Here is a 22,599-nt window from a genome sequence, read left to right as displayed (position 1 = left end):
CCACGGGAGCAAAAGTTACACTTTCATGTGTGTGTGCAACTATTACACGTGTTAGAGGAGTCACTTCACCCACGTCATTTACGCTTCTCTTAAACCACCATAAGACAGAAAAAATCAACAAACAAATCAAAAGTCTTTATTCGTATTACAAAAACTATGTCTCTTGATGCCCCGTCTGTAAACTGTGCCGTCTCAATGAACTCTTATCGGTAAAGCTTTTCTCACACACGCTGCATTTGAAGGTTTTTCCGGTGTGCGTCAACAAGTGTCGGCTCAAACCTGACGCGTGACAAAACACTTTCGGACACAAACTGCAATAGTGCAGCTCGATGTCGTTGTTTGCATTGGCGTGCGTCCGAATGTGCAATCGTAATTGTTCTTTCTGATTAAAGCCCTTGGAGCAGTATCGACATTTGTAGGGACGTTGTCCTGTGTGCGTCATCAAGTGTCGATACAAAATTTCTTTTTGCGCGAAGCTTTTCGAGCAAACTTCGCACTGGAACGGTCGTTCGCCGGTGTGAATGCGCTCGTGACGCACCAAAGCGGAACGAGTTGGAAACCATTTCTCGCATATGCCACAACTGAAACCTCTTTGCTGCATATGAACTGACGAATGTCTACGAAGTTGTATTCGTCGTGAAAATGCTTTAGGGCATTTAGCACACTGTAAAACCATCAATTCTCCTTCTTCATTTACGTCAGCTTCCGCTATAAATTTGCTAAAGTCAACACTGATTTACTATAAACTCTTCACTGGACTTACCTTCTGGAATAACCCGATAGGTTAGTCCGTCTTCAGTACGATAAGTACTGGATTCTTTAGTGTGTTCTTGCCGGGAATCTTGTTCTTCTGTCATTATCTCCATGACTATTACATGTCCATCTTCTGTGGTTACTTCCACTTGAGTGGATTTTCCTTCAGAAGGGTTAACTTTCAACTGTAGTTGTCCACTGACGTCAATTCCTAAATTATAAAAACTCTCATTACTTTCTATATACATAAGTACTAAAATAAGTAAAATACCAGGTTGGTTTGCCAATGTAGCTTTAACAGCATTAGCAATTGCTCCTATATTAGCATTGTCAATATTGCCTTCACTATTTTCCTCAATTAAAAAATCAACATCCTCACTTTCTTCTATGGGTTCAGATTTAAAACTCTCCAAATCTAAAGTGCACGCATCTTTGCTTTGCAAATCCGCTTCTAGCGGTAAAGTTATGTTATTTGGTGCACTTTCCGCATCGTCTTGTTGGACATCAATGTATGCTACTTTAGTGATTCCTATTTAAAATACAAAGTTAATGGTAATTTCAGTATACTTATTTAAAACCAATTACCTACAAGATCCTCTTCAGTACTAACTTGCTCAGATTGCGATTGAGCATTATCACCGTCTCCCTGTGAGGCTTCTTCGGCATTCAAATCGATCTGCATATCCGAACTTTGCGTTTCCGAGCAACTTTCGGTCTCTATAAACGTTTCGCCGAACTTGAACTTTATATCTCGCAAATGCATCCGCAATTTCATGTCGGACTGTTCGCATTTTTTTCGGAAATTATATGATTTTTCCAGCTGGAATTTACAGGGATGGCAAATTTTATCCGGCAAACCGTCTCCTTCAAACACCTAAAGACAATTAGTATTTTTACATAATGACATAATTTTACTTCCTCTCAGACCAGTTTTCAGGCTTATTTTTCAGGTTATGTTATGGGGTTTCCAGGTTTATGCCCTCTTATATTTGATTAGTGACAATGAGAATTAATTATGCATTTTTTTTCCATGAATCTTAAAAAAAGTATTAAGTAATTTAAAAAAAATGGGGTTTACCGTGTTCCTACTCAAAAATGTAAAAAAATTAAATAGTATCTTATTTTTTAAACAAAATGTCAAAGCGACAGTCGGTCGCCATAATTGATAACGTGACCAGATAAATTGACAAAAACCAGAGAAGGCTGTACTAGTAAAAAGTAGAAAACTGTACTTTAATCATTTATCATCATTAACAAACGTAAAATTTGTAAATGCGACATCTAAAGTTAACCGTAAGTACAATATTTAAACCTACTCACTTCCAAAGCAACACAGGCCATAATTCGTAAAGTAAGGGGGACAGTTTCCTCATTGTTAAAAATCGAAATGAGTTCATCCTCCTTTTCCATACACAGTCTGCACACCTCGTCCAAATCGACAATTTCCTCCACTTCGACGTTGTCTCCCAGCTTTTTCCTGCTGTAAGTTTTCATTACTTTTGTTATTGTTGATAAACCAGAATTCTAACAAATAGATGAGAACTGTATTATCGCGTTTAACCACTCCGTCACCGACGCTTTGAATGACAATTAATGGCCGCTGACACGTCAGAATGGCGTAAGAAGAAAACTTTATTTACAGAAATCTACTTTGTTAGGCCACGTGACTTTACTCTGTAAAATCCCAGGCAGTCACGTGATTATAGATTAAATCTGCAATCTATTGCGGTCTTTGCCCTACAAAAAAACTGTAGGGTTTACCCTAATTAGAAATGCCACCCTTTTAACTCCACAAAAAAATCAATAACCGATTGTGCGTACATATTGACGCCAACAGAGAGCGCTGCGTCTTAAAATTATAGAAAACTGTAAAAGGCTGTCAACGTCCCCACAACTCGAAGCGCAAAACTCAAACCGCGCTTCTTGACAGTTCGTGCAATTGTCACACGTTAAAAGTTTTGTCTTTGCGTGCGCGAAGGGTGTGTGTGCCTGCTCAAAAAATTACGGTAATTTCGGTTTCATGTGGTGGTTGGAGTACCTGTTAACCCCTTGAATTATTAATTTCGTTGCGGTAAGTACGTTTCCGTTCAGTAATTAGTGCCCCCTTCCGGCTATCCAGCGCCATTAACGGTAAAGAAGTGCCGGCAGCAGGTTTCATGGCCTTCTCTCCAAATAAAAAATGCCAAGAATGTTGTTGGCGAAAATATTTCGCACCACGGCAAAGGGGATGCAAATAGTCAGGGGTCTCGTCTTTGCTAAATTTTGATTTTGGTTATTTAGGGCTAATTTAAATCCTTCAGACCTACAAATTGCCAAGTAGTTAAACGGTTCAAAAGGGTCAAGGTACTGATTTTGTGTAAATTACCTACCCAATGTGCTTAAAAAAAAGTACAGTTATTAGGCTAATAGTGCATGTTTAATTATTACTTAGAGCCTTGAGTACTGTTCAAAAACTGTGACACCTATACCTGTCTACCTAGTAGTAATTTGTCCACATCACTAAACCTAATAATGTGGAAAACCTGTTTTTTTACGTAACAATACGCGGTTTTGTTGAATCCGTTCAATTCTGGTTTTAGGAAGATTCAAGTACAACTTTAAAATGATTTCTGTAGGGAAAACAATAGAAAAAAATTGGAAAATATTATTAGCAGAAAATATCATTAGTTATTTTCAAACTACAAACACAATCCAATTTATTCACTTTTTTCTTAAAATAAGTAAACTAAACTGTCATGTGACATTACCCATGTAAGTAAATAATGCAGTCACATGATCATGGTTTGACAACTGAGAAGAAGAATACTAATTATTCTGTTACAACAATTGTTAAGAGTTTTAACACATTCAAAATACCTTACTAACTAACATAAGTAATCAAATAATTTGACAGTTAATAACGGGTGTAAAGTCAATATTTTGCAATTTTTATCTCAAACCATCTATTAATGTACAACAAATAATGGCATGAAATTTTATAAGATGGCTAAGCATTGGGTGACGTAACTTGACAGCTCAACACATGACATCATTTGCAGAATACTGCCAGCATCACATGACTAACTGTCAAATGTCAAAATATTTGGGATTGTTTTTCTTAATATTAAAATTGTGTCATGTTTTGTAGGTTATAGTATTCACTTTCAAATAATTGTGTTTGGTATTGTTTAGAATAAAGTGTATAGGGAAGTATAATAAATATTGTTTTTTTTGCAGGTCTAGTGCAAAACAAGAGCAGCAAAATGCCGAAACAGGTAAGCTTTCATTTTTTTTTTGTTTGTTCACTGTTTATTGTTTAAAAACTGGGCGCCTTTTAGAAGAACTTCCTACAAAGGCTTCTAAAGTTTTGTCTTTACTGCTGTACCAATGTTACAGCATTATCTAACACATTTATCTGTACCTATATAAATATGTACGCAACTACGTTGTTCAAATATACATTTTTTCGAAACAAGTATGTAGATTATAAAACCAAGTAACCTGCAACTTTTTGGAATTAGTTTCAGTACCTATTATTATGTAAGAAGAAGGCATTGTGGGTGCTAGTTGGAGTTTTTTAGAAATTATGGTGTTATTTTCGCAAAAAAAGTTATGGTGGAAATGTATTGACCCTTTGAATATCTTGGGTCCTAGCACCCTTCAGGACCCTAAGACAAAGGTGAGTTTTGTTCTTAATTATCTATTAAATCTACTTTTGGGATGCCAAGGCAGTAAATCTGATCAATTGATTGAGAAAAATATCGATTGTTAATGAAAATCATGGGATAGGGGCTATTGTAGTCACTGTCTATTTTTAAGTTCTGCTTGGCCAAACCAATAAAATAAACACACCAACAGGTGGTTCCTGATCATCGACATTAGTCAGGTGGTCTATAATAGAAGCAATGTTGCCACAACTCCAATTGTCTTTAAATCCTAACTTTATCCCCAGGAACGCCCTTTTGAGTATACAGCCCTATCATTGCAAACTGGTTTCGGTGACGTTAACCTTCCTGCTTGGGTCATACCCTTTTCAGTGGCGATAAAATCCAGTTTGGGATTATTTTGGTACTCGGCAACATTCGTACGCGTCATTGGTGGATTCAAAATTGCCGCTCAACGATTGGTCCCAGACTGTATAGTATTGCGTAGCCGGTCCCCTGTATTATTGAGTTATACCGTCTGTCCTTTTTCTACTCGCTGAACCAGTCACAGTTTGAATTTTGTATTTTGATACTGGACTGGCGGTTGCTTTTCTGTTCAGTACCCGTTGCCGGTGTCTGAAAACGACCGTTTAAATTTATTTTCAGTGCGACCGGTGTTCCTATAACTTAGTGCTGGCCAAAGTTGTGATATTTAGTTACAGGATTAACTTTGTTTTGTGGTTTTCAAAAAACTCATAATGGTATCCAGTAAATTGGTATGTAGTCAACTAGACTAGTTAAAAAATATTACGTCATCAGGGTAGCTTAGTTCCAACACCCAATTACTGATAATAGAGATAATCAGAGGCTGGATTCAGTTTAATCCATTATTATTCAAATGCTTTTGTTTCCTTATTAAGAGTCTTTATCTGTGATTGTTGTCTATAACTATTTTTGAGATAGTGTGTAGTTGTAGTAGAAAAAACCATGTTACTTGGAATAGCACCTAAAACCATTAAAATAACCTTGAGTATTTTTAATTAGTACCCATTCAAGTGAAGCTTCAATTAAGCCATACGTAAGGTCACATGAAATTAAGTTTGAGGAGAAGCAGGTTAATTGTAATATGGCAAAAATATGGAAAACAAAATCAAAACATAAATGTCCTGTTCCCTTCATTCATGTTCTTAAATTATTACAGATGAACGTCAGGGTGACGACGATGGACGCGGAACTGGAGTTCGCGATCCAGCAGTCGACATCTGGAAAACAGCTTTTCGATCAAGTGGTCAAAACTATAGGTCTTCGAGAGGTTTGGTTCTTTGGCCTCCAGTATACGGACTCCAAAGGTGACCTGACCTGGGTTAAACTCTACAGGAAGGTGAGTTATTCGTGGTCCCAGTCTTACACAAGCTAGTTGCTAGGCTAGATGGTTTTGGTCCTATTTCCTGCCTAAAGATAATCTAACCACAGTTCCTTGGACAGGAAGTTGGAAACCACGATAATATCAGGAGCTTTGAAAGTCCCCCAAAAATATGTTTTTATTTCACTGCGAATTCTAAATAATTTTCGGTCTGGCTGGCTTGATGACGGTTACACGACTTATTTACATGTGTGCAATTCATTGATGGAACCAAAATAGATTGGCAACGTCTGGTGGGTGCTTTTAATAGTGATGTCAGACGGTTTTAATAATAAATTTTGATGTTTATAAGATTTTAAGACTCTTGATTAATCAATAACTTCATTACATTTACAACAATATCATTCAGCTTTAATCCATATTTGGTTTGTAGGCCTTTTAATTCACACTTTTATACATCTACTCCATTTACAGATCAGATTAGCAAGAACTCGGTCATTGAAAGATCCGCGTTGAATGATGATGACAAAAGCTATGCCAAGGCCGACTCAATGTCTAAAGACAGTCAGCTACCTTACTAATTTACTTCATCATTAACGGATCGGTTAGAAATCAACTTTGCACCGAAACGAATTTAAACGTAACATCCTTCCTGCACGTTTCTTGTTGATGTATTTTATCCGTATCGGTAATAATGGAAGCTTTTTTCGTTTTAACTACAATTAGTTGCTTTGCCAATATGTACGTGGTTTTCCACTTTTCAACCACATTGATAAATACAAATTTGTTACGTAATTTAAACGGAAAGCCAACATTGTTGCTTGAAACTCGAGTTAATCATCGAAATTTCCTAATGTTGCATTGGTTATTGTAGTTAGTTTAGTGCCATAAACATTAGATTTGACACAAGACATTTTTTGAGTCACTGTCTAAGATTACTTGAACATGTAAGAAGTCAAATTAAAGAGGAATAATATTTTTCAGAACTGATTTGAAGCTAAAAGCAGCAAAATGTTAAACAGTCACGTAACCATTGAAAATGCTGCTATCAAAGTGACACTGCTGAAAAGTTGGGTGACACCCAGTATAAACACAATTTTATAAACTGAAAATGCAGTTATTATAAATTATTTCTTGAACACAGGCCGTGGAATTAAAATGTTAATTACCATACATGCTTTATTAATTACTAGTTATATTGATTGTAATTGTTTTTAAATTTAGCTAAATGACTGTTTCTTTTATACAATTAAAAAATCATTCAGTTTTAAGTTAACAAAAAAAATAAAAAGATTGTGAGTAATGGCATCTTGCGAATCATAATTTGATTATATTTTGTTTTTTCTACAAAACTTCAATTTGTATAATATTTTTCTTAAAATTCCACTCCAAATCCGTATCAGGAGTATTATCACTTACAAAGGTTCATGTAAGTGCTGATCTGCTTTGCTATTATCTGGATTAAAGGCGATTTTGATTTTTATAGTTTACTACTGTTTAGTGTATCGCGATTACGACAATTATATCGTCATACACTAAATTTAACTCAGATTTTGTGCTGGTACTAAGTAGAATGCTGCAAATCTAATTCAAACAATTTAAAACCGAATATGTGAGGATTACTCACTGATGCACGGTACATTATGAATCATCCGCCTATAAACCGGTTTCTAATAAAACGACTTCGTCCTTTCGAGGCCAATCTCCCAGACTTGCATGCAAATTTGAAGGTTTTTTTCTGATACACTAATAATCGTATTGTATAGTAATTTCAACCGGAGAATTGGTTGGAACTGTATGATTTTATATGCAAAACACGAATATAACTTCAGTCATTTCACTTTAATTGGTATTGGCAATAGCAGTAAAAGAAGATTTATTCATATGCTTTTCCTACACTTTCTACTAAGCTAGGATGTTGTTGACATTCTAATATAAGTGTATGTACTAAAGATTGTAACACTTCACTGATAAGGGATTAAATATTTGGAAACCCACCTACAGTTTTACAATACTGATTCATAATTAGTTTAACCAAATTAGGTTAGAGAGATGTGCTCCTTTTAAAATTCAAATCCAATTTTCCTTTTCATGCCTTTTAGCATTGTTTGTAACGGCATAGAAAATGATTTGTACTTTGCAAGCGAACGTTAATTATACCATCTTTTGCATACAACAGGATATGCATCATTAGAAAGGATTAGAGCATGCTGTCTAATTGCATTATAAAGAAGATCGTTCTGGTCTGGGGTCTGGTAATATAAAAATACAAGTGTAAAATCACAATAGTGTCATTATAACCAATTTTTAATATTTTTGTTACGATTCAGCAATTTTTTTTTGCTTTAGCAGACTAGATTTGTGGTTAACTAAATTTTTAAATGCACTTTCACCACATGTGTCCTCCATGCTTAATGAATTAGTGATTAGTTACGCCACATTAGACTTACAACAGTAAATTGCACAGATGTTAGCAGCTTGGACAAAATAATGATACTTATTATTTTTTATTTGTACGAAATTTTGCATGCAGCCGGATAATTTTAGGTCAAAATGTTCAAAATGCTTTAAAGCCCTAAAAAATCGCTACCCATCGTCGACCATCTATAAAAGCGACGAGGATACCGATAGTGATAGCGACGTGGTGAGTTGTGCGTTTCCTCCTTCTTTGTCTGTTCTTCTGCCCTTCTGAAATATGAACAAAGGACCGGATGAACTCTCTAAAGGCCAACGATGAAATTTCATATTATTATTTAAAGCCGTGCAGGTTGATTTTTTGCTTGGACGCATAACGGTACAATAGCGGTCATTCGTGACCATGTTCAACCAACTAAAAAAATAGTTATGGTGTAATATATAAATGTTATTTGTAAATTTTGCAGTTGGATTGACGTCACTCTAGGCCCAATCCTGGGATAGTAAATAACGGGGTTCATTTGGTAAAACCTTGATCTCGTGTATAAGCAATACAGGTTCAATATGTGTCTAGAATGTTTTATTGTAAATCCTTTTTACATGCAAAAATCCTTGGTTGGTACTGTTACTAGACATGGAAAACAGCTTGATAATGTGTTCCAAATTTATCATTTTAGGAAACATTATTCCCATTGTGGATTTCCTTTGAATTGTTACGCAATTGAGACGGTTTTATATTCAATTGCAATTAACCACTACCTTGAATTATTATTAGCATGGTCACTTTTAATGGTAACTACTCTGTGGGGCAAAGGTCAGCTATTTATTATTAACTTTTAATTTTTTTGTTTTTATATGTATGTTATGCAGGTTGTAATAAGTTGCTGCCTACACATATCAATTCTTCTGTTTCTTCACATTCACGACTAACGGAATGTCACGCAGCCACATTTACCCAGACATCTGTATGCATTTAACTTGGCTTGACCTCAAACACATTACTCTCTCTCTCCACTGCATTTACATTGAAATAACAGCTTTTATTACGAGATGAGACCAGAAGGTCCGCCATTATGTTGTTTTTGGGTATAAGATGGTTTCTAGTCGTTTTTCTCACTGTTCATCAAATGTGATCTAACAATAATAACTGGTTGTTTTAGTTCACAGTATTGTACATGGTTTGGTAATCGTTATTAACATTTTAACGCTAATATGACTTTTAGAAGCTGATGATCTAATTCCTTGTTTGCAAATCCCAAACAATGTTTACCTAATATAATTATTTTTCGTACAGTTACGTTCCCAAAATACTAGTCATATTGTAACTTTATAATTGAGGTTGAGACAGAAATTCTTATTCATCAAATTCTTCTTCATTCATCCCTTTCTGTCTCAAGACATTCAGAATTTTGAAGTACCTAGTTGTTGGCAAATGCTGAGTTTCATCCATTTGTCAATACAATACATTAACATTATTAATCACAATCACAGCCCACAATGATATAGGTGTAATGCTTAATAACTGTGAAAAACTTATTCCACTCATCATAACTTATGCTTGAATAATCCATATACTCTCATTGTAGAATATATGGATTTTCTGAGTTATCCAAAATTTCTCTATCTTGACTCTTCTATTAATCCACTTTTTTCCATCATTTTTCATTCACCAAAATATACCATATCTTTATATTTGTGTTCCTTGATATTCTTTATCAGACTGCACCTAACCAATGTGTGTGTGCTACAGCAAATTTAACTAATTCAATTAATTAATAAACTAATTCTAAATCATTTTGTAGGTTATGGCCCAAGATGTGAAAAAAGAAAATCCACTTCAATTCAAATTCCGCGCCAAATTCTACCCCGAAGACGTGGCTGAAGAGTTGATCCAAGACATCACTCTCAGACTATTCTACCTCCAGGTCAAAAACGCCATCTTGTCGGACGAAATTTACTGTCCGCCTGAGACCTCAGTGCTTTTGGCTTCGTACGCCGTCCAAGCCAGACACGGTGACTACAACAAGTCCCTCCACTCGCCCGGATTTTTGTCCAACGATCGGCTGTTACCTCAAAGGTAAGAGTTTGGTGTGTCGCTGTTGTGTTTGGTCAAAACGTGCTAGGTGTGTACAGAGTAATGGACCAACATAAAATGTCAAAGGAAGAGTGGGAGAACAGCATAATGACGTGGTGGAAAGAGCACAGGGGGATGTTGCGCGAGGACGCGATGATGGAGTACTTGAAAATCGCTCAGGATTTGGAAATGTACGGGGTAAACTACTTTGAGATTCGTAATAAGAAAGGTACGGAGTTGTACCTTGGAGTTGACGCTTTGGGTCTGAATATTTATGAAAAAGATGACCAGTAAGTGGTTTTGTGTTATATTAAAGGAATCGAGTTTAACGTGTCAATTTTTAAGGCTCACTCCTAAAATTGGTTTCCCATGGTCAGAAATCAGAAATATCTCCTTCAACGACAGGAAGTTTATCATTAAACCTATCGATAAGAAAGCCCCGGATTTCGTATTTTTCGCACCTCGAGTGAGGATTAATAAACGGATTTTGGCACTATGTATGGGAAATCACGAGTTATACATGCGACGCAGGAAACCGGACACGATAGGTTAGTAGTATTGATTGTTCTTAATAACTAAACTCCAAAAAGTGGTTATATTAAAGATGTCCAGCAAATGAAGGCTCAAGCACGAGAAGAAAAACTGGCCAAACAGGCGCAGAGAGAAAAACTTCAATTCGAAATCGCAGCTAGGGAAAGGGCGGAAAAGAAACAGCAAGAGTACGAAGACAGGCTGAAAGCGATGCAAGAGGAAATGGAACGAAGCCAAGCCAATTTGCAGGAAGCGCAGGAGATGATTCGAAGACTGGAGGAGCAGCTGAAACAACTGCAGGCAGCTAAGGACGAGTTGGAGAAACGTCAAAACGAATTGCAATCCATGATGGAACGACTGGAAGAGAGCAAGAATATGGAGGCGGCCGAGAGGCAGAAACTCGAAGACGAGATTCAAGCCAAACAAACTGAAGTGCAACGAATTCGGGAGGAGGTCGAGGCTAAGGATTTCGAGACCAAGAGGCTGCAAGAAGAGGTTTGTTTCTGCTCTTCCAGTGCACATTGCAATTACAAGTGGAGTTTAAATTCAGGTTGAAGCTGCTAGGCGTAAGGAAGAAGAGCTGAAGCTGCAACAACTGGCTAACGCCACCAAAGGTCACTTGGAGGAGAACCACCACGACGAAGACGATGAAATGGTCAACGGAGACGTGAGCAAAGACCTCAACACTGACGAGAACATCGTTGATCCCATTGAGGACAGACGCACTTTGGCTGAACGCAATGAACGTCTTCAAGATCAGCTGCAGGTCAGTCTTACATTCTTCTATTTGTAACCTACTAACTTTGACACCCTGTATATTTCTTATCTTCGAATAGTTTAAGGTATTGTAAATGAAACTTTCAGGTGCCAATTTGTTGCAAATTGTGCAAAGACAAGAAATTACGTTACGAGGTATTTTTGTACTAACCGCGTGTTAGTAGTGACTAGTCGAACTGTATTTTTCATGATGTCTGATCCGAAATTTTATACAGGGTGTCCCAACTTTGATGTCTGCCTAATCTCATACGCGAGGTTCATGTAAAAATATGGTTTAGATTAGTGTTTTCAAAACTAATATGTTTGCATGGATTGTTTTAATGTTATTTTTCAACAACTCCAAAATTTTTGAAAATATTAAGGTATTAATGCTGCAACACTAGCATTTTTTCTATTTTACAAGTTTACCTAATATACAACTTGGAATATTGAAAAACTCTCTATTATTGTTATACAACTTTTACACAGTTTAATACGCAATTATTTATTCCAGGCTCTGAAAAAGGACCTGGCCCAATCACGTGACGAAACCAAGGAAACTGCCATGGACAAAATCCACCGAGAAAACGTGCGTCAAGGTCGCGACAAATACAAAACTCTTCGGGAAATCCGCAAGGGCAACACCAAACGTCGCGTCGATCAGTTCGAAAATATGTAAAGAAACGAAAAACCTCAAAACAGAACACGAACAATTCGATTGACATTAGCATCTAAGCGCATATATACAAGTATAAAGAAAAACAGTTATTTTAAAAAAAAGGAAGAAGTTTTACAGGTAAGCAACTGAAATAAAAATTTGTCTTGCTCAAGGTGTCTTACACTTGGGTACTTTAAAACTTAAACTGCCTAAGTGTTACTTGTTGGAATTTTTCTTGTTACGTGACAAAAACATTTTTTAGTGGTGAAAATTTAACCATTTTTGTTAAAAAAGCGTTAAAAAGTAGTTTTTTTATCGCTTTGTAATAAAACAATTACAAAAGTTATCCGGGCTTATAAGCTGTGGTCCAATGGAATTGCTTCCTAGGAAGGAAAGGAAGAAATTCTATTGGGCTATGGCTTATAAGCCCGGATAACTTTTGTATTTCAGTTCTAACCGGCCAAGTCTGATAAAACAATTACGTTTTCCTTGATTACGGTTGTTGCAACTCTTGTAAAACTTTAATAGATCTGCGTTGACGTGTTTTTTTTCTTCATATTATATCTTGCATTTTTCTGTTAAAAAAAAAACTTTTGTTAACCTTCTTGTTAGAAATGAACGCATTCCATTCTACGGTAGTTTTCATTTTTTAAGTTTAGTGCCATTATTTTGGTAAAAGGGCGTTTCGTTGAAACTAATCAGTTAAATTAATAGCACTTCTATAGTATATATTTTGACGTAAGATTATTTTGGAAAAGTATTAGATTATCGTCGGCTCCCGTATATTTATTTTTTTAATTTTAAATAATTTAGGCAAATATCCATGGGAACTGTCTTTATATAATTACATAAGTACGAATTTACAACTAACTTTTGTTTCTTAGATCTGTTTTACAGGTACAACTTTAAATACTTAAATAGTTACTTAAACTTTGAGTTTATAATAAAAGTTTTTAAATTGTATACAACATCTAATGGGGGTGCATAATATTAAAATATGCACGTTATATTAACGAGAGCTTCCTCACACTAATCCTAAAGGAAGTAGGTAGCACTGTAAATACTTTAAAAAAAGTGACGAAATTCCTACAGAGTATTTTTCTACAAATCTTTTTTGCTATCATATTATACCGAATCATTCTGTGTGTGTGTGTATATATTCTATACAAGTCGATATACCATGTTGCCTTTCTTAAGTGACATAAGAGATTTTACTTTAGGTTTGTATTAGTGCTACGCAATACTACCACTCGTTAAGGGTCGCTTATGTCCCTTTTTACGAGTCGAATTGATTTTTGTTTTCTTTTTATGGCGATCGGGCCCATTTGGTGTATAATGTCCGTCCTCGCGGGCCCGCTAAAAGCAAGTTGTTTATTATCATTACTTCGGCTAATTGAAGTCTGCAGTTTACTTATTCATTTATATATACTATAGGGTTATCAATAAACATTTTTATTAGGAAGTGGTGTCTTCCGTTTTTTTTCCGTGTAGAAAATACTGTACCTAGCAAAAATTGTTGATAACAACAACTAAATTTCTTGAACCTGCACGGTATTCAACATTTTTCGAATTTGACAAAAAAACTGTTTAAAATGTATTCTTAACCAGGGACGGGTCCATACTCTACGAATATATCTAGTCTCGTGTTTCGCATAGAAAAAAAGCCAAAACAATCAATGCGGCACTGGATCAGCGATAAGCTAATTGTCAGGTTCGTACTAATTCGGTACGTTACGTTGTGTGTGAGACAGTACAGCATTGACCTTAGTTTCGGAGACACAGTGCTAATGGTACTGCTTCAGACAGCGTGATTGTCGAATGCTGAGATAATTGTGGATGTTGTAATAACATTAAAAAGGAAGCATTACATGTAAGTACCAGTTTGCTTTGAATAGTTATGTCACTCGTTTGTTTTTAATTTTTTTTTATTTGGTAACAGCTTATCATTAAATCTATAATGTGCTATAAAAGTTCCCACCTCAATTTAGTAGCAGCAATAAATAATGATGTTTTTGTCAATACAAGCCACAAGTTCGTGATTGTAATAATTTAAAACATGAAAACATAATTGTAAAGTTGAGAGACAAATTGCACCTGTTTTTAAATTGGTTAAACATAAATACAAATCCTTAAAAAATGCAAAGACACGCACAAACTTACTATACTTTTAAATTGCGTGCAATGTCTTTGAAAGTATGCGGTTAATGATAAACTTTTTTTATTACATGTATTTAGCCCATATAGTAAACTACAAATAAATAAACAAACCTGCACAAAAGTTGGCAAGTATTTAAAGTAATATTTACTAACGTAGGAACTGATTAGAATTTACCACAAAAACATAATTTACAAAGAAATAATTGTTAAAAATAGGAAAAACTAAACTAATAAGGACAAAATTTGTATAATTTGTTGTGCGTCTGCAAAATTATTAAAAGTGGAAATTTTTGATATTTTGTTCGCGAAAAGGTCATTAATTTAAATTGTATATGAAATGATGCAGTTTAATTATTAATTTTTCTCGGAAATATTGATAAATCAATACAATCTGGCTACGCGTGTGTTTGTTAAGTGGTAAAATTTAGCTGCATCGGTATTTTTATCTGAAAGTAATAAAATGTTTGAAAACGTAAAGCGAGTTAGAATGATTGAGAAACTGTTAAAATGATAGTTAAATCATCGTATAATATTGAGTCAAAAATCGTAAAAGGATATTGCACATTATTGCCCTGAAGCTTTGTAGTCATCAAGTCCTAAACTTTTTCTTTTTTGGGGTAAAGTAAGTTGGGCACTTTTAAGCTACAATGTGCATTAAATTTGTGACTTTCTTTCATACTTTACCCTAATAATTTAGCATCATTTTTTGGTGGCTTTGACGATTTTTGCCTTTTTTCCCGACACTCCCTAGTCAATTTTAAGTACAACTTAAGCTAAGTTGAAATAAACTCAATTTTCGGGAAACAAAGATACTGCTTAATTCAACGATTTTAAGTAGTGATTGAACTTTGATCTTCATTGAACATTTGATTAGAATGACCTACATTATTCGCAAATTCATACATATTCAGGTAATTTGTATGTTAAATAAAATTTGTCAGGGTATAAAGGTCATTTTTTTTTATTAGCTTTATTAGCACACAGATCATCTCTGATAAATAATTTATTATCTCAGTACTTTTGACCCCAGGTACGCAAGAATATTAATTCGCAGATAAGAGAAAGACGTATTTATTTCAAAGTTTTTTTCTATAAAAATATGGCATTTTTGGTTTAACTTAAGCGTGGCTTGATACCTACGTAAGTGTTATCATTTATTTTTCCTAAATTTCAGTTACATAACATATTGTCATGCTCTAATAGTGTGATCAAATATAGTGAACTTGACCTTATTGCAATAGAAAAGATTCGGACACTTAACGCTTAATTGCAAAATATTAATACATTCTAGCAGACGGGTCGCAATGATTCTAATAAATTGGACTTTTGACTGTGATCAACCTTTATATTTAAGTGACACCGGCAAATATTTATTTAGTATTAAAAACAATATTAATTCACAGCAATGGGACTCTTACTGTGGACATTGATTGTTTTGGTGCTTTTAACGCTGTTATGGAAAATAAGTGACGCAGGAAAATATTACATAAAATGGACCCTTTTCGGTGTTATTTGCGCCCTTTCAGCAACATTGCCGATTCCTTTGATGCTGCTACGACCTAAAGACCCTAGAAATGCTTTGTAAGTAGCACTTTTTTTATCAGATTTCAGGATTGCATTTTAAGTTTACAGGATTCCGGCTGCAGGGCTTAGAGCTTGTTGCAGCGTTTTAGGTATTACTTTAAAAGTGGAAGGGCTAGAAAACATTATTAAAGGTAGTGGAAGCGTCGTGTTGATTAATCACCAAAGTATGCTGGACTTAATAGGTACTGATAGCCAACCATACCACATTTTCTGCTCATTTTAGTGTGATTTCAGTTTTGGCCTGTTTGTGGCCAGTAATGGACAACTGCACCGTAATATCAAAAAAGGAAATCTTCTACATACAACCTTTTGGGCTGGCTTCATGGTTGTGGGGCACCATTTTTATAGATCGAGGAACCAAAGATGCTCAGCAGGCAGTTAATGAAACTGGAAACATTATACGGCAACGTAAATCTCGAGTACTTATGTTTCCTGAAGGGACTAGGAATCTGGGCAAAAAGGAGCTGTTGCCCTTCAAGAAGGACGCTTTCCACTTGGCTTTGTCGTCCCGGGTTCCTATTCAACCTGTAGCAGTTTGCAGATTTAAATTTCTAAAAAAATTGAGTTTCGAAAATGGTAATTGTATTGAGTATAGTGTATGGTGTGTTTTTCATTCTGGTGACACGTTTTAGGTGAAATACGTATTAAAATACTTCCGGCCATACCTACTGATGGTTATTCCAAGGATGATATTACGGTATTAATGGATAAATGTCATAAGGTTTTGTTGAAAGAAGTGGATGCCCTTTCGAATGACCACGATTGTAGTAATGGAAAAATCATTAGTAATGGGTACTAGTTGGATACCATTTTATCTGAAAAAGATCTATATGTTACTGAACTCCTCCAGTAAGAAGGAGATGTGATATATAAGTTATAGATAAACGAAAAGAACCAAAGAATATATGTTTTTAAGTGGTTTTTAATAAAACTGTTACAGTACAAGAGCTTTTGTCACTCGTGTTGAAACTCTTATTAAGAGGGTTTACTGACTGAAAATATATGTATAAAAATTGTTGATTATTGTTACGTAAAAAGTGAGAGTATCAATATAGTTATTTTTGTTAGACTTATTGAATAAGGTGTATTCTTTATCATATTAAGCTGCTTAAAATTGTCTACAATTTTTTTTTAATCAAAATTAACAACCAAACGCTATGCAACTCACCTTACACATAATTATCTGAGTATAACATGCGCACTACTCTCTTGACATTAACTGGTTAATGTTTAATACAAATAATACACGCAAATGAAATCTATCAAGGACTTTCGCGTAACGAACCAAGCCGAACTGTTCATATGTATATGAAAAGCCAACAAAGCATGACCGACTTATCCTTATCGGCATATTTCTCCTATAATTGATAACGTGGAATTCTGTTAACTGATAAGCACCAGTCTGAATTGTAGCATCAACGTACTCAAAGCTCTTTTGGACTTATTATTTATATATTATTATTAAATCGAGGGCTATTAACTAAAACAATAAAACGTTAGCAGTGTGACTGACTCACTATAAGCTTTCAACGGAGCAATATTATTTCTTTTCGTGCTTTAAAGCTCGTTTTCTCGTTAAATCGCAGTCGGTCGGTGTTTGTTGTGGGTTCTTGGTGATGTTTTGACGACCTTTAACAGCCAAAAAAAATGTCGGGTACCAGCGGTATGGAACAGTTAATAACTGTGGTGAATAAGTTGCAAGATGCTTTCACTAGACTGGGCGTGCAACTCAGCTTAGATTTGCCACAAATTGCCGTGGTGGGAGGACAAAGTGCAGGCAAAAGTTCAGTTTTGGAAAACTTTGTTGGCAGGTAATTTTTACAGTTTAATTTTAACCCATTACACCACTGATGCTAGTGATGGTTAAAAATAGGTATTTTCACACACACACAGACACCTGTTTTGGGTTGATTCATATAGAAATTTATTACTATTATTAAGATTAAATTATCTTTAGGTAGCTTGCGCAAGGCAATTTGTTTTTGAAGGCTGGGTGGATTTTTTTTTAAGCACAATACAAATCGATTCTTACAAAACGTCCGGTTTTGTATAAATAAAGTGAAACGAGTATTTTGTTGTTAATTTCCTGAAAATTAGTCGTACCAAATTTGTTTTCGTTTAAATTTAAATTAAAAAAAAAACGGAACTGTTTGGATGATAAAATGCATTATTTCTAGCTATGATATATGCTCCAATAATCAGATTAATTTTCTGAGTAAATACAATTATTTCTGTTTTTCACACATACCTAGATAACTCTCTGAATCAAATAACTTATAAAAATTAATTAAGTTTGTGTAATTTTTGATTTGAAAAAATGTCTATATCACTTTTTAAGGATCACAAATAAACTGCATCACAACCATATTAGCTGCATTTTAAATCTTACATTCACAGTTAATACTAGTAAAACTAGTAAATTTACATTATCTACTGAAAGTCAAAAATATGTGTAATAATTATTTTTTTAAAGGGATTTCCTACCCCGAGGATCCGGTATAGTCACCAGAAGACCATTGGTTCTACAGTTAATACACGCAAAAACAGGTAATTTGTTTTCTAGTTTTAGTTGAATGATTATAACTTTTTTTCTGTTTGTATAGAGTATGCAGAATTCATTCACAAACCCGGCAAAGTATACACGGATTTCAATGAAGTTCGTAAAGAAATCGAAGCGGATACTGACAGAGTTACAGGCAAAAACAAAGGCATTTCCAGCCTACCAATTAACCTGAAAGTTTACTCTCCCAGTGGTAAGCATATTGAACAAACAATGACGCACTTTTAGTAAATATGGAAACTTTAAGGCAATTTGTTATACACAATTTTATTGATCAATAAAAAATGTTTTAGTTCTGAATCTGACGTTGATAGACTTGCCAGGAATGACAAAAATTCCAATAGGAGATCAGCCTCCTGATATTGAACTTCAAATTAGACGCATGATTTTAGATTACATTAAAAGGGATTCTTGCCTTATTTTGGCTGTTACACCTGCCAATATGGATTTGGCGAACTCGGATGCCCTTCAGATTGCTCGAGAAGTCGATCCTCAAGGTATTGTACTTCTTGAATGATAAAAAGTGTATGGTAAATTTTGTGTGAAAGGTTTTCGCACTATTGGAGTTATAACCAAGCTGGATTTAATGGATCAAGGCACTGACGCCAGGGAAATTTTGGAAAATCGACTTTTACCACTCAGACGAGGTTACGTAGGGGTAGTCAATCGGTCACAACGTGACCTAGAAGGCGGCAAAAACATTAATCTTCAAATTAAGGCAGAAAGCGAATTTTTCTTGAGGTTATTCTGTTAATTAACCCAAGTGTTTGAAATGTAACGCTAAAAACTTGCAGACATCCTTCGTATCGTCATATGGCAAACCGAATGGGCACGGTGTTTTTGCAGAAAACCTTAAACGCCCAACTAACGAATCACATTAGGAATACACTACCAGTTCTGAGGGATAAGCTTCAGAAGCAACTGGTTAGTTTGGAGAAGAATTTGGGGGATTTTAAGAACTTCAGAACGGACGACAAAACTATGAAAACCAAAGCTCTACTACAGTAAGTATTCAGTCTATATGTGCGGATTGGTCAAACTGAAAGCTGTTTTTTTTATCAATCACTAAATACACACTGTGCTTTGTCAGAAGATTATTAGTAATCAGTCCACATGTGCAGTATTTACGTAAATCACAGCACCTGCTCTTGCTCTGCTTTTTTTGACCAATCACTATCAACAATAATGCTGTGATTTACCGCAAATACTGTACATGTGGACTGATTACCATAATTAACATTTTGATTACTATCAGTGCCAACATTATGTCAGACACTGAAAACGTAAAAAACGTGGTTAGGTAGAAGAAAATTTCCTTATTTAAACCAGTTATAATTTCTGTTTTGTTCTCAGAATGGTCCAGAACTTCTCTCTTGAATTCGAGAAAGCTCTAGAAGGATCCAGATCGAGTGATATTAACACGAGCGAACTGTGCGGAGGTGCCAAAATAAATTCCCTATTCCATGAACGATTTCCCTTTGAAATTGTCAAAATGGAATTTGATGAGAATGAGCTGCGCAAAGAAATCGCTATAGCGATCTGCAATATCCACGGAATTAGGGTAATTCACAGTGTTCATGGTGATGAAAATGGACACATAAATATAGTTTTGTTGTAGATTGGACTGTTTACTCCTGATCTGGCTTTTGACGCCATAGTGAAGAAGCAAATATCCAGACTGAAAGAACCGTGTTTGAAATGCGTAGATCTTGTGGTCAACGAACTGTTGAGTATTATTCATTTTTGTACTGAAAGAGTGAGTAACTGTTAAAAATACTATTTGAACCTACTTAATGATGCAGATTCTTTTGTAGATGACCCGTTACCCAGTGCTGAGAGATTCAGTCGAAAGAATAATATCCACGCAACTCAACAAAGTGGAACAAGATTGTAAAGAGCAAATCCAGCTTTACATCGAGTGCCAGTTAAGTTACATGAACACAAACCATGAAGATTTCATCGGTTTTGCCAAGTACGTTTTTTTTTATTAGTTTCATCATTCATTATTATTTTAACTTATTTAGTGCGGAAAATCAAGCTGAAAAAAACAACAGCGTTACTAGCCGAGCCCCTGGAAATCAAGTGATTAGAAAAGGTTACATGTTTGTTCACAACCAAAGTATGATTAGGGGAGCCAAGGATTTTTGGTTCGTTTTAACCTCGGAAAATTTGGCTTGGTTTAAGGACGATTCAGAAAAGGAAATTCAGTATATTTTGCCTCTAAATGGTATCAAACTAAGAGATTTGGAAAACAAGTTCATATCAAGGAGACACACTTTTGGATTGTTTTACGCTAATGGGCGGAACGTTTACAAGGTAAACCACCTTGCACAACCCCCACTGCTTTTAGTATAGTTTCTGTATTGTCAGGACAACAAACAACTAGAGTTGAGCTGCAACTCATTGGATGAGGAAGACTCATGGAAAGCCTCGTTGCTTAGAGCTGGGGTATATCCGGAAAGGCTGAAAGATCCTGATAGTGCTGAGGTAACAAATTACTCAATTTGATAATACATAGTTTCTATAGTTTAGAGTTTCAGTATACCGAAGTTAAAGAAGATGTAGACCCTCAGCTAAAAAGACAAGTGGAAGTTATAAGAAATTTAGTGGATAGTTACATGACAATAGTCAATAAGTCCACTAAAGACCTAATTCCTAAAGTTATCACTCATATGATCCTGAACTCCACAAAAAAATTTATTAACGAAGAGTTGCTGGTCCAAATTTATTCAACTGAAAACCAAGTAAGTCATCACAAACACTTTATCGAATAATCTACAGTGGACACTTGCAGGAAAACTTAATGGAGGAATCTCCTGAGGAAGTGCGTAGACGTGAAGAAAAAATGCAAATGTATCAAGCGTGTAAAGAGGCCCTCAACATTATAGGAGAGTGTTCAGTGTCATTTTCCAGTCAGTCACTCAATAATGAAATTTACCAGCCCTTGAAGGAAAAACCTTCAGTGGGAACCAAAAAAAGTACCTTTACCCTCTACTTTAAAACCGCACAAAACCCATTTGTTTGTAGTTTACAGGATGTCAACTCCAATTCAGACTGTCACAAGACCGGCTCCTCCACCACCGCCAGGTACTACAGACTAAATTATCTATAAGACTTAAAAAAAAACAATGTTCTCTATTTTTTGTTAATGCTATCTTGCAGGTGTTGAGAAATTTCAAAGCCAAAGCAATTTGGCTCTCCCCGATATCTACATATTTTCAGTACCTTAATTTTACTTTAATAGTGAGTACAAGCAAAAACAGCTTATGCCTTTCTGTTCGATGCTAATGGTGGCAGTATTCTATAACTTTGAGCCTTTAATTTGCTAATAATTATTGAAAAGTATATCTAGTCTGTGATCGTTTTGTATTTTAAATGTCAATGCCACGTTGCCAAAGGTGTCGTTTCGTAGTCTAGAGCTGTGTTGTAAGGGTCCAAGTAATTTAGTTTTGTTTATAGGAACCAGATGAAATTCACGTCTACCACGATTCGGGCGACAGTATTGTTATTATAGCGTTTATTGATAGTTTTTGGAGAAAGATGTTTTTTATCTGTCTTATTATTAACTAGTTTTGTTCATTGAAATATATTTATTTTGGTTTTTTTTATTTTACACATTAGTTTTCTTGTAGCTTAAGTTTTTTGAACTACTTGAGAGCGTTTAGACTGTTTAAACAGCATATTGAAGGTTCTGGAATACTTTAAAGGCATTTGGAATCTCTTTAACGGTTCACAAAATTTTTTGGAAGCTTCTAAACTGCTTTAATATCTTCTGGGAGCTTCTAGACTAGTTGAAAAGCGTTTGGAATCTTTTAAACTGTTCTAAATGATTTTGAAAGCTTCTAGCCTGTTTGGAAAGATGTCCGACTGGTTTAGGAGCATTTTGGAGTTTCTGTAGTGTTTTGAAATCTTTTTAGGCTACTTTAGGAGCATTTATGGTTCTGGACTGCTTTTAAGACAAGTGAATTTGAACTTTTGGAAGCTTTTAAATTGCTTTAAAAGCATACGGAAGCTTTTAGACTGCCTTGAATTTTTTTGAGAGCTTCTAGACTAGTTAAAGATTATTTGGAAATCTTTAGAGTGTTCTAAAAGCTTTTGGAAGCTTCTAGACTGTTTTGGAAGGCT

At 35.2% G+C, this 22,599-nt stretch overlaps 4 protein-coding genes across 9 annotated transcripts; 3 read left to right on the top strand and 1 right to left on the bottom strand.

Annotated features, from left to right (window-relative positions):
- Positions 1–122: 122 nt before the first annotated feature.
- LOC145730876 (uncharacterized) lies at positions 123–2,340 on the bottom strand. Of its 2 annotated transcripts, none has more exons than XM_081982368.1 (5): positions 2,074–2,340; positions 1,339–1,627; positions 1,025–1,282; positions 764–964; positions 123–708 (listed from the first exon to the last, which is right to left on the bottom strand). In XM_081982368.1, exons 1-5 carry the CDS (start codon positions 2,245–2,247, stop codon positions 155–157), a joined length of 1,476 nt encoding a protein of 491 aa, XP_081838494.1. In that variant the 5' UTR covers positions 2,248–2,340; the 3' UTR covers positions 123–154. The 2 variants fall into 2 exon arrangements, with proteins under 2 accessions (XP_081838494.1, XP_081838495.1); XM_081982369.1 differs by lacking the exon at positions 2,074–2,340 and adding an exon at positions 1,681–1,823.
- A 333-nt stretch (positions 2,341–2,673) lies between these two features.
- Positions 2,674–13,635, top strand: Moe (moesin). 3 transcript variants are annotated; one of them, XM_081982367.1, is made up of 9 exons: positions 2,674–2,824; positions 3,970–4,007; positions 5,578–5,757; positions 9,957–10,231; positions 10,288–10,518; positions 10,574–10,776; positions 10,833–11,254; positions 11,310–11,525; positions 12,030–13,635. In XM_081982367.1, the coding sequence occupies exons 2-9, from the start codon at positions 3,996–3,998 to the stop codon at positions 12,192–12,194; spliced, it is 1,704 nt and encodes a 567-aa protein (XP_081838493.1). In that variant the 5' UTR covers positions 2,674–2,824; positions 3,970–3,995; the 3' UTR covers positions 12,195–13,635. The 3 variants fall into 3 exon arrangements, with proteins under 3 accessions (XP_081838493.1, XP_081838491.1, XP_081838492.1); XM_081982365.1 differs by lacking the exons at positions 2,674–2,824; positions 3,970–4,007 and adding an exon at positions 4,389–4,411; XM_081982366.1 differs by lacking the exons at positions 2,674–2,824; positions 3,970–4,007 and adding an exon at positions 4,988–5,152.
- Positions 13,636–13,785: 150 nt separating this feature from the next.
- Positions 13,786–16,995, top strand: Agpat2 (1-Acylglycerol-3-phosphate O-acyltransferase 2). The gene is made up of 5 exons (XM_081982375.1): positions 13,786–14,043; positions 15,734–15,911; positions 15,963–16,096; positions 16,149–16,490; positions 16,547–16,995. The coding sequence occupies exons 2-5, from the start codon at positions 15,736–15,738 to the stop codon at positions 16,711–16,713; spliced, it is 819 nt and encodes a 272-aa protein (XP_081838501.1). The 5' UTR covers positions 13,786–14,043; positions 15,734–15,735; the 3' UTR covers positions 16,714–16,995.
- Positions 16,996–17,213: 218 nt separating this feature from the next.
- LOC145730872 (dynamin-1-like) lies at positions 17,214–22,087 on the top strand. 3 transcript variants are annotated; one of them, XM_081982362.1, is made up of 16 exons: positions 17,215–17,725; positions 18,388–18,461; positions 18,518–18,667; positions 18,768–18,971; positions 19,023–19,215; positions 19,269–19,478; positions 19,828–20,035; positions 20,093–20,230; positions 20,289–20,446; positions 20,499–20,790; positions 20,845–20,961; positions 21,015–21,218; positions 21,269–21,452; positions 21,502–21,561; positions 21,637–21,717; positions 21,934–22,087. In XM_081982362.1, the coding sequence occupies exons 1-15, from the start codon at positions 17,562–17,564 to the stop codon at positions 21,702–21,704; spliced, it is 2,424 nt and encodes an 807-aa protein (XP_081838488.1). In that variant the 5' UTR covers positions 17,215–17,561; the 3' UTR covers positions 21,705–21,717; positions 21,934–22,087. The 3 variants fall into 3 exon arrangements, with proteins under 3 accessions (XP_081838489.1, XP_081838488.1, XP_081838487.1); XM_081982363.1 differs by lacking the exon at positions 21,637–21,717 and having other exon boundaries at positions 17,214–17,725; XM_081982361.1 differs by having other exon boundaries at positions 21,637–22,087.
- The last annotated feature ends 512 nt before the right edge of the window (positions 22,088–22,599 follow it).

The sequence above is a fragment of the Ips typographus genome, linkage group LG6 (genome assembly GCF_016097725.1).
Source record: "Ips typographus isolate SLU linkage group LG6, UJ_Ityp_2.0, whole genome shotgun sequence".
In the NCBI taxonomy this organism is placed as follows: domain Eukaryota; kingdom Metazoa; phylum Arthropoda; class Insecta; order Coleoptera; family Curculionidae; genus Ips; species Ips typographus.
This window is presented reverse-complemented; position numbering and strand designations above follow the sequence as displayed.